The sequence below is a fragment of the Hirundo rustica genome, chromosome 13, assembly GCF_015227805.2.
Source record: "Hirundo rustica isolate bHirRus1 chromosome 13, bHirRus1.pri.v3, whole genome shotgun sequence".
NCBI lineage: Eukaryota > Metazoa > Chordata > Aves > Passeriformes > Hirundinidae > Hirundo > Hirundo rustica.
In genome coordinates, this window is record NC_053462.1 from 11,695,563 (window position 1) to 11,706,496 (window position 10,934).

General features: G+C 38.1%; 1 protein-coding gene across 1 annotated transcript; it reads right to left on the minus strand.

Moving 5' to 3' along the window:
• Positions 1 to 340: 340 nt before the first annotated feature.
• On the minus strand, positions 341 to 8,515 carry CFAP161 (cilia and flagella associated protein 161). Its single transcript, XM_040077283.1, has 7 exons — positions 8,418 to 8,515; positions 8,202 to 8,291; positions 7,781 to 8,034; positions 7,191 to 7,275; positions 6,167 to 6,325; positions 5,432 to 5,505; positions 341 to 4,491 (listed from the first exon to the last, which is right to left on the minus strand). The coding sequence occupies exons 1-7, from the start codon at positions 8,478 to 8,480 to the stop codon at positions 4,323 to 4,325; spliced, it is 894 nt and encodes a 297-aa protein (XP_039933217.1). The 5' UTR covers positions 8,481 to 8,515; the 3' UTR covers positions 341 to 4,322.
• Between the last annotated feature and the right edge of the window lie 2,419 nt (positions 8,516 to 10,934).

The window sequence follows — 10,934 nt, forward strand, 5'->3', positions numbered from 1 at the left end:
AAGCAAGGCTTGCCCCTCTGTGCTGTGTATGGGCAAAGAAACGAGGCAGATCAGGCAGAGAATGGAAAAAGACTAGGGACAAAGCCTAAAACAGACTAGAATTAGAAGAGAAGTGTAACTGACAAAATGACACCGATTTCATTATTTCCACCTGTATTTATTGTATTTTGCATACCACATCTTTTTTATTATTATTATTTAGTGGCCTCCTTAGTTTAATTTTTGTACATTGAAATCTTCAGTGCTTCTAAAACAACAGCTATGGTTTTAAAAGATCATTTCACACCCACCCCCACTCAAATTACAACAGACATGCAATATTAATTTAGGGTGAGTGGGCACAGATGTTATCAAAATCACCCTCTTACCTGCCAACTGCACCACATTTTCCAGTGCTTGGATATTTTCTTCCACTGATGTGTGGAATTTTATTTTAGTGTTCTCTGCACTTTTTCCCCCCTCAGATGTTTTATTCAGTTACTAAACCTGCATATGGCTTCCTCTTCTATCAGCTGTCTGAACAAAAACAATGCTTCATGACAATCACTGCACAGAAAAGCAGCTCTGAAGACACTGATGTGATTAGGTGTGAGGCCAAGAATTTGTGCTGAGTGCTAGAAGAGCACTTTATAACCACAGTAAATCAGTAAGTTCAGGCTAGACAGAATGGCAAAGGAGAAGCCATGTGATGTGAAATATGAGTTGGGGAAGAATGCAAAAGAGAGGGAAGTAAAAATGCATATTTAAAGTGGATTTTCATTTTCCAGTGTTACCAAAGTGTGAAGTTAATCAGTCAACTTTTCTTTGCTGACTCTGAATTCTCTTCCTTACTTCAATATCATGCTGCTAATACACAACTGCACAGCAAAACATGCAGATAAGCGCAATCTCTGAGCCTTAGGCCTGCGAAGAGCTATTGTAACACAGCACTAAATTTGGACTAATGCACCCTGCCCCTCAGCAAGGACTAATAGCTCAGGATCAGCTTCATGCTAACAGCTTTTGAGCTGTCTGGAATGGAGGCAAAGTGAGATTTATCTTCCCACAATGTACTTTGTGGATCTATCCATATTGTGTCGTATTTGGAAGAAGCATTGAAAGCTTTTTTTAATACATGACTGTCGCATACACCAACAAAAAGCAAAGTGCATTGCAAAGGAGGGAGGCATCACTGCCCATATTTCATGATATGCAGTATTAGGACAAGAAAAAGCAACATAGTGGTCAGGTCTGGGGTGTGGTTCAGGTCTCCATTGCCTTATCCACCAGAAATGTTGTCACTCTAACTGGCAATAGCAGGATTGTTCATATTCTCCACTAATATTCAATCCCATAACTTTTTTATTAAATCCTGTGTTTATTAACAAATGGATAAATTACAAACCCTACAGTGCAATCTACACAGCCTGATATTTTCCTAGTTTAGTATCTGCAGAATTATGTCAATCTGTTGTGAAAATGGGCGTAATTTTAATTTCTGTAAATTGGCAAAAGCAGTAAAAGTACCCCTATAAAAATAAGCATTGCTTGTCACATATCACGTTTCATATCTTTACATAGAAAGTGAAAGAAAAAGCTCCTAATTTCCTCTAATTATGCTTTGGTTACCAGTTACTTAATGTTCTAATGAATATAAAGAAGATCATTGTATGCAATACCCAATGTCCTGCGTTGCTCTGTCTACCTTTCTGCTTAACTTTATTTCCCAAAATCATGATGTAACATTGATGACATATCCTAGCCTAGAATTCAAGCCTGTTTTAACTTGGTTTCCTTCTGTGGCATTGTATCAGGGACTCATTTGGATTTAAACACCTCAGGCTGTTTTACAGACACGGCAGGAATTGTGCTGTTTAGAAATGTGCTTCCATCGTGTGGTCAATATCAAGAAGTACAAAAGAACAGCTTTAAAAAAAAAAACAAACCAAATACAGTTAAGTATCTGTATTTGTTATTGTGAATTAGATTAATTATAAATATGTACAATGTGATATAAGAGCTCTGCACAAACCTGTGGGCTTAACACTGCTAGTAGAATCAGGAATATTGATTCAATCCTGTTTATTTTCAGCTCAAGAAATCCTTTTCAATGAGCAGAGCGATCAAAACACCCAAGTCTGCAAGCTACTTTTAATCAGCACCCAATTCTAACACTACCTGCTTTTGTACTCATTTCTGTATCTGTTTATCTCTTTGTTTTTCCTCTAAGTCTTTGCAAAACTTGTTTTTGTACAGCATGCATTGCTTTCCTTCCACTCAAAAGGACACACAAACACTCCTACCCAAACATCAGCGAGCCCAGGCACTCTGCCCACACAGTCCTCATTCCTGCACGAGTTCACATGAAGCTTTGTTTCAGAAATGGTTTTGATTTAAGGCTTCTTCTTGTTTCCTATATTTGACTCAGAATTAAGAGACTTAGAGTTGAAATAGCTGCATCTAATACCAGTAAAAGTCCACAATGGCCAAGTTAGAAACACTACAGTGCATTCATGCAGTTTAAGTCTCACTAAACTTAAATATCTACAAACCTTTATCTACTAAACCTTAATATCTACAAAATATAAGCAGATTTATGTCAATCCATTGTGAAAATATGCAAATTTTAACCACTGAATTTTGGACTATTAACAGACCCTCTAGAAAATCATCAGACATCATGCTAATTATCCCTACATAGAAAATGAAAGGAAAACGTGAAAGAAGTCCCCAAAGATAATTTCCTCTATAACAGCCCGTCTATAATAGGTCTATAAAGGTTTGCACACAAGGAGTGTAATTCTAAATCTGTCCTCTGCAGTACAGTCCCTCAAAGCAAACCTGTGTGTCACAGCAGCATGATCTGCCTGCTGCTCTGAGATCCTGTATGCCAAATGCCAGTTAGCTGATGCTGCAGTCTGCTGACTTAACTTATATTGAATAAAGGTAAAACTTCGTAAGCCTTGCCTGTGGGCTTCAAACAGATTGTTTGGGAATAGAACTTAAAGATATGTTCGGACCAATCCCTTCTTTTGTGAAAGTTCAGTGGGTTTGTTTCGGAAAACTTAGAAAGATTTAATTGATCTTTATAATCACTGGAGATCTTTGGAATCTTTTATGAACGGAGACTGGTGTAGTATTTTGCTTGGGTAGTCATTTACTTTGTGGAGAAAGAGCTGCTCTTGTGGTACAGTAGGAGATGAAATAAATATATATTTAACTAAATGGATATAATGGAATCCCATACAGTAGAAGATTCTCTGTGATGCTTTTTCAGCTTCAATATAAAGACAGATAACTCTATGCAGTAATGACATCTATTTTCCAAGTCTTTGCATTTTATAATTGGTTGATTTTGTTTTCAAGAAAATGTGAGTTTCAGCAGGAATTTCTACTCTCAAATACTTTTTTTTTTTTTTCTTTTTTTTTTTAATGTGGATACTCTGTTATCTAATTAGGTAGAAACATAGACTACAATCTTTCAATTACTGGATAAACTTTAAACATGTCATATTTATTTTCTGCTTTGGCATTTACTTTCATGAAACTTGGGTGGGTGTTCAGTTTTCTCTGACAACTTTGCCTTACTCTCAAACTCGTTATAAATGACTAAGGATTGGAAAATGCTGTGGGTGAGAGACCAATGAAACATGGTGATGGATGGAAAAGGCTGTTGTAAGTCTCTTGTCTGTATCACTGAGCTCAAGTTCTTGATTACTTGATATCAAAGTGTTCAGGATACATGGACAAACATAAAAAACCTCAATTTATATCTATGAATTAGAAGATAATTTCAAGATAAAAACCCTTCACTTGTGATTTAATAGTTGGCAGTGTTATGATAGATGGAGGGTGGAACAAGCTCAACAACCAACTTTCTTTCAGATGAACTTTAAATGTCAAAGCATCCCATGATAATTTTGCATGTGTTTGGTTTTCAGTGTTTTGGAAACTGTCCACTCACCCTTTTAAAAATTGTGACACTGGTTTGGCTTTAGAAGAATTGGTTAAATATACTCTGAGAGCCAGTAACTTAATAAAAATCTATTATGTTTCCTGGGTTCTGACAACTTTTGTCATCACTGAAGGTGAAAATAGAAAAAGGAGCCTGTCCTGACTTACAATTTTTGATGTGTTGCTCATCAAATTTTAAGAGGTTTTTTTGCCCATTATAACCTTGATGAGTTAATGAGATTATGCAATATTACTAAAAGCAAACTTTCATTTCCATTTTTAAAATAAACATCTCTCAAATCTAAACAGAAAGAAACAAGAATCAGTGTCTCATCAACCTCTCCTGGCTGTAGTCTTGTGCTTTTATATTCTCTGTCTCTTCATCAAACTCATTCATTCTTATACCCTTCAGGAAAAGCTTTGTGTCTTTCAAGCATTGTACCATCTTCAGGACCAGGATTTCTTGTAATTATCTCCCAGTAATTCTTATCTTCTTCAACTCTGTGGGAGTCCAGATAATTGTGACAAATTACTTCGAATTCTCTTCCAAAATGAGACCTGCAAAGTCAAAAGAAATAGGATAGGCAGAGAGAATTGAGATATATACAAATTCAACAAATCTTCATTACTTGTGAATTGTTCAAGATTTTCTTTTTTCTCTTGGTTTACTCAGAAATATCAGCATGAACTTTCAAATACCAGACCCTTACAAGAAACACAATAACCCACTTTGTTTCCTATGAATAATTTAGGAATTTGAAATCCAAAAGGCATGCCACCTTTCTAGCCTCAGAGCTAAAAGCAGCCCCATCAGAATAAGGGTCTGATACACCAACTCGATTTGTAAATGCTGGTAAGGCCCTCACCCTCACTTCTCTCTGACTGAGGAGGATTCTGACTACTTAAAAACTTCTTCAGCCTCAAATTTTCAGACCTTTGATCCTCAAAAACCTTATACAAATCCTCAGACAGGTCCTTCTAAGGAAGCTAATGGGAAACATACACCTTAGTAGGGCCTAATTGATATTAATTTAATGCATGTATATGAACTAAACTGAGGGATTAACTTCAATTTGTTGAGACATTGATGCAGATGGACATAAGCATATAGAGTTTTATGCAGTGTGGTTTTATTCCCTTGTTCCTTGCACTTCTTAGTATATAAATTTTTCCTTCAAAAGTAACCCAAACAATTGACATTGCTCAAGATATTCAAAAGGAGAACCACCAAGAAACTAGAGAAGACTAAAAGCATGATATGATAATGAAAAATTTAAAAAAAAAAAAAATCCCAATAACTAAGACTGATCCAACTATTTGCAGCAATACAGCAGCACACATTACAGCCACAATGTAAAAGAAGGGAAAGGGGAATGGCATTCTGCTTTATTTTCCATTTCCTCAGTGAGTTCTGAAAGCACCTCTCTTGCTCCTCACAGTAACTCTTGATGTTGGCAGATTACTGTCCACACCCCTGCCAGCTGTAAGTTATTCTTACCACACACAAAAGGTCCTTGGAACGGCTAAGTTGCGATTGGTGTAGCAATGAGTAATAATAATTTTAGTTTCTGACTGGAAAAAAAAAAAGAACAAGGGAAGACACTTGACAAAAGCTTTTAAACCAATACATGAATAAAGACAGTCTTTAACAATTAGTTAACTTTGACTGTGTTTATTAGGTGAACTTATTCACGTAAGTGAGTCTTAGTTCAAGGCTGTAAAGGAACAGTTATATTTGTGATTTGCTGATGTACACCAGCACTTCAGGAAGCCTAGCAGCTATCTGGTACAGGGAAATACCATATTTACAAAAGCTTGAAAACATTTGGAAAATAATCCACTTATTCAGATGCCTTGAGAATTTTATTAGACATTTAATGTACAGGACCTCTTATTTAATAACATCTCCAAATATTGGAAAAGGAATTTACTGTCTCAAAAGGTTTGAAAAACAGGTAAGCAATGCACCCTGAGAACATGATAATGTCAACATTTGAAAATTTCTGATGAGAAAAATTGAACAAGTCAACCTCAAAATGAACAGTAGAAACAAATACTTGTATAAGCAGATTCCCTAATTAAAGAGATTGTTCTTTCCCTCTCCTTCTTCCTAAAAGTAGAGGTCAGGAATAAGGGAAATATGTGAATAAAACTGACATAATATTTTTTTCTCAGTAGTCCACCTGTTTCAATTAAATTTTCATAACATTTCGTACAGTTTTAATTTTCTTACAGGAACTGGAAATCCTTCATGTTCAAGACGCAATTGTGGATCCAAGGACTTAGCTTGCCAGAAAGTCAAATAGGAAAGCTCAGCTGTCAAAAATACTTTCTGAAGGCGAGATTTTTTAGCAAAATCTTTAAATGTTTTGTGGTCACTTGCTAGATAAAACTGTAAATGAAAATATATATTAAGAACAGTATTAATGTAAAAGAAACAATATATGTAATTTGAAAACATGTTTTTGAACAAAAAACATTTTCTTTTGGCTCCTGACAGATCAGTCTTCCCAGCTAAAACTGTGCAGGCAAAACCCATAGGATAGATTCTATAGTGTTGATAAACTCCTTAAGTAGTATTCTAGATGCAAGTTTGGCAATATTAATTTAAAATTTTATTTATATTCCAAATACTTTTATCTCACCAAAGTGATTGTTGAGTAGGAAAACTTTTTCAAAGTTGTGGTGATTTATTTTGAGTGCACACATATATGTAATGCCTTACTTGCTTTTATTTTGTAGAGGTAAAGAATGTTACCATTTAATAGAAATCTGCTTCCTCAGAATGATAGAACAGTGCATGAGTTTATATTCCGACAATGGTTTATCTGCATAAGAAAGGAAATCTTCTCATTTTGGAGTTTCAAAGAATATTCTGAGCTGGAAGGGACCTAAGAGGATCATGAAGTCCAAGACTTAAGTGAGTCGTTCAAAGTCAAAAAACCAGAAAATCTCCTTGAAGGATTCTTTCATGATTTACAATCTAATTGTGATTTCTTTTTCTTTCCTTTTTTAGATTTCCTTTATTCAGTCATTCTGGCTAACAGCCCCCTTGGTCTGCACACCTGACATCAGGCAAGTAGCATAAACTTTCTAGTTAGGTATTACTTTTCTTGATCTATGCATGATTCTGAGCCTGTTCTGTAAAACTAAGATGTTGCACCAGTGTACAGCTTTATATATCTATTCTTGGAGAGGGATTCAATGCACATTATCAGTATATGCTACCACTGCCATTTGCAACTTTATTGCCTTACCAGTTTGTCAGAAATCCCTCCTTTTGTCCCAAGAACAAAGTTTTGCCCATATCGAAGTGGTTCACCCATTGCACTTCCATCAACACTGTTAAAATTTTAAAAAGGAAAAAAGGTACATTCAGATAATCAGTTTTACTATTGTTTAGGTCTTCTGTTTCTTCTCCAACAAACAGCAGCAATTAAATATATATTTGAGAGAGAGATTATGTTGGGTTTTTAGAACAGAACCATGTCCACTTCATGGAAAGCAAAAGCAATTTCTTCTGCTTGCAGGAGAGTAAATATTAATATTAGTGATATTTGGACATGTTTTTTCTGCAATTGGAATAAAAATAGCTGCAGAATTTACCAAATGATACAGTGAACTTGATTCTGTTTTCACACTTAAGCTGATTTAGAGATCCTTGGAATTAATCAGAGTAATATGCAGCACAGAATCAAGCTTAATGCATGACTGAAGACTCTTTCTTAAATAAATTAAATTTACTCATATTCCTTTGTATATTAGCGAACTTTGTTGCACATTTCTCCAAACAAGATACCTAAAGCTAAAATAATAATTGAAAACAACTCAGAATAAAGTAGCAGACCTTACAATACAGAAAGCATTTCGACCCATGGGGTCCACGCTCTTGACCGCACTAAGTCCACGTGAGATCTGCAGGGGTTCGTCTGAGTACAGGGACACCTCTTCCATGTCAACAGCCAGAGTCACATCCCCACACATTTCGGGGTCCCTTTCCTCCGAGGTCCCTTGCAAATCTGAGGATTTGCTGTCTGGGTTCATGAGCAACACGGTGTCTCCAAAGTGAACAAATCCATCAGAAGATACTGACAGCTCTACCTAAATTAGAATTTAAACAGTATTTACAGAATAATCTGAACTTAATATCAGAAGCATTTTAGTATATAAGTTCCATATCATTCTTAGTGCATAGAGAATAATAATAAGAGTTATGCCACTCTGTGGAGGGTCTTGGGGAGGTGAACACAACCCTCTTTAAAAATTACCCTCTTGAAAATATTCTCTTGAAGTCTGGCTAATCTCTGTACTAAAAGTTGTCCTTGCTCTCTCTTACGGATAAAATCCCTCAGGAGATCCTGTTGACAAAGGAGAGAGGAGGAGATGTGTTATCCGGCACCCACAGTCTCGCGTTTACAGTGGTTTTAGTGATCCGGGGGGGCAGCCCGGAGCGGGGGAGGCGGCGATGCCGGGGATGGCGGTACCTGCTGCGCGTACTCCTCCTCCAGCCAGTTCCCGATGCGGACCCCCAGCCTGTAGGAGGCCATTGCGGGGCCGGGCCGCGTCCCGCGTCACCATAGCGACAGCGCCGTGCCGCGATTGGCCGGCCCGCGGAGGGCGGGGCCGCGATTGGCCGGCCCGGGGAGGGCGGGGCCGCGATTGGCCGGCCCGGGGAGGGCGGGGCCGCGATTGGCCGGCCCGGGGAGGGCGGGGCCGCGATTGGCCGGCCCGGGGAGGGCGGGGCCGCGATTGGCCGGCCCGGGGGCGGGGCCGGGGCCGGGGCCTGAGCGGCGCTGCGGGCGCAGCGGGGCCATGAGGGGCCGGGAGTCACGGAGTGCTTGGGCGCGGTAGTCAGCGTTCATATGATGCCGTCCCGCTGTACATCCGACACTGCCAGGTTCACGCGAAACCGTGTCCCCATGTCCCCACATCTTTTAAATACCTCCGAGGGTGGTGACTCCACTGCCCTGGGCAGCTTGTTCCAGTGCTTGACAATCCTTTCGGTGAGCAGCCTGAGGCTGTTTGCTCTTGTTCTACCACTTAACATTTCGGTCTCTTATCCAAAGTAGTAAGAACAGCTCAGGTCAGTCGAGTGCCCCTCCTCGGGCACTCATCTTTTACGCTCCATATTAGACAAAGAGGTACATCAGTTTAACACAACAAATGAGTTCACTCCGTTATCACTGCACTATTGGTGAAATACTGTCAATCACAGAGTAGTTTGGGTAGAAAGGGACCCCTAAAATCATCTCGTTTCAGCCCTCCCCTGCCATGGACACCTTCACCAGACCAGGTTTCTCCAAGCTCCATCCAATCTGGCCCTGAACATTTCTGCGGACGGGGCAACCACAAACTCTCTGAGCAACCTGTGCCAGTGTTTTACACCCTCACTGTGAAAAACTTCTTAATGTTTACTGTGAGTGAATGTATCAGGTGGATGTTTTGCTTGTAAAAGTTTTGCTGTGTTATCCTCTAACAAAGATAGATTCCATTTCTAGGTTTGAAATCTACATGGCAAGTTAAGCTAAGTGAGGCTATGCCATGTGTTTATTTTCCAGATAGGCTAAGCCAATAATCTTCAGAGGTGTTGTAGATCTCTGCACAACGCATTTAACCCTTTATAATTGTCACCATTTTCATGCAAGCTTTCTCTCATAAGGTTTCAATGCTGGACAACATAGAAAGATTAAAATAAAATGTTCTTCTGCATGGACAGCTGGGCTACATGTTATCATCAGGCAGTTTTGACAATAATTACATGAAACTTGGCTCTTTTCTGTTTGTTTTTCAACCCAAAAGTTTTTACTCAAAATGTTATTTAGCACATCCCAAACCTTTTAAGGACCAAATATAATCCATTTTTGTTCAAATAGCACCACGCAGTGTTCAGCTGTGGTAAGTGATACTTCCTTACGCAGCTCTGTTTTCAGCAGTACTGAAACTGTGTAATTAAAAAAAGGAAGAAACTTTGTTCATCTTAGCTGAATGTCAAAAGCCAAACACCTTTTCTTGTTTCAGAATTAAGCCACTTAAATCAATATTCACTAATGAATCATTGTTATAAAATCATCTATTGTACTTAGCTGTGTTATTAAGGGCAGGTGAATTGTTATGCTGGAGCATGTAGGTAATATATAGAATTCACAGTAACCTTCCATAGTTTTGCAGCCTTATGCACTGTCTGTACTTAGTGATTTATACATTCTGATGCAGAGAGTATTTATACTAAAATGTAACTGTGTACAGAAATATCTCCTAGCATCTCTTAGCAGCATTATGCTGTGAGTATCCTTGTCACCTGGAAGGATTTAATTTCTGATAATGTAGTATTTCCTGTAAACAGAAAAAGAGCTCCCTATAAAGATGTTTGGAAATTTAGCATCTTCCCTGCAGGAAAGGTTACAGGCCTATTCAACTCAACTCAGTTTCCTTTCATGCAGATAAAATCTGTGTTTTCTCCTGACTGTTTGCTTTATTAAATGGTGTGAAGAAGAGCTGTGCTTGTGAAAGAATTGATCTATGTTTTGTGTGTCAAATTATGCCAGAATACAAACTAACCAGAATTAAAGGTCTGTGATATTTACTGAAGACAATAGTATTACTTTTTTTTTTTTTTTTTAGTCATTTTAAAGTAAAATTATAGCAAACTACTTTCAGGGACTCCTCTCGTACTGTCTGGAGTTACAGATCTTTTGCCCTTTTTATCTCCTCTTTTTCTTTTTTAATGATAGGTAAGTAGATGGTTGAGGAGACTCCAAATAGCACATAGAGCTGCCTAAGGCATCTGCTTACATAAAAGGCTGTGGTGGTGAGACTTAATTGCCTGAAGCTTGTCAGAAATATGTGAGCTAGAACATGTTTTAAGCGCTTTAAATTATAAATGCATTATCTTATGTGGTCCAATCTTGCTAAAAGGACAAGGTATGAATGGGTGTGAACATATATTAAGTCCATGAAAGTTGAATTTGATCTTACTTAGAGGAAGTGGCAGAGCAAAAAGT

Excerpts from the sequence above, each read along its gene's own strand:
- CFAP161 (XM_040077283.1), bottom strand. The coding sequence starts at position 8,480 with ATGGCCTCCTACAGGCTGGGGGTCCGCATCGGGAACTGGCTGGAGGAG. Across the intron at positions 8,292-8,417 it reads AGGAGGAGTACGCGCAGCAG|GATCTCCTGAGGGATTTTAT; the intron begins GTACCGCCATCC and ends CTTTGTCAACAG. Across the intron at positions 8,035-8,201 it reads AAGAGAATATTTTCAAGAGG|GTAGAGCTGTCAGTATCTTC; the intron begins GTAATTTTTAAA and ends ATTCTAATTTAG.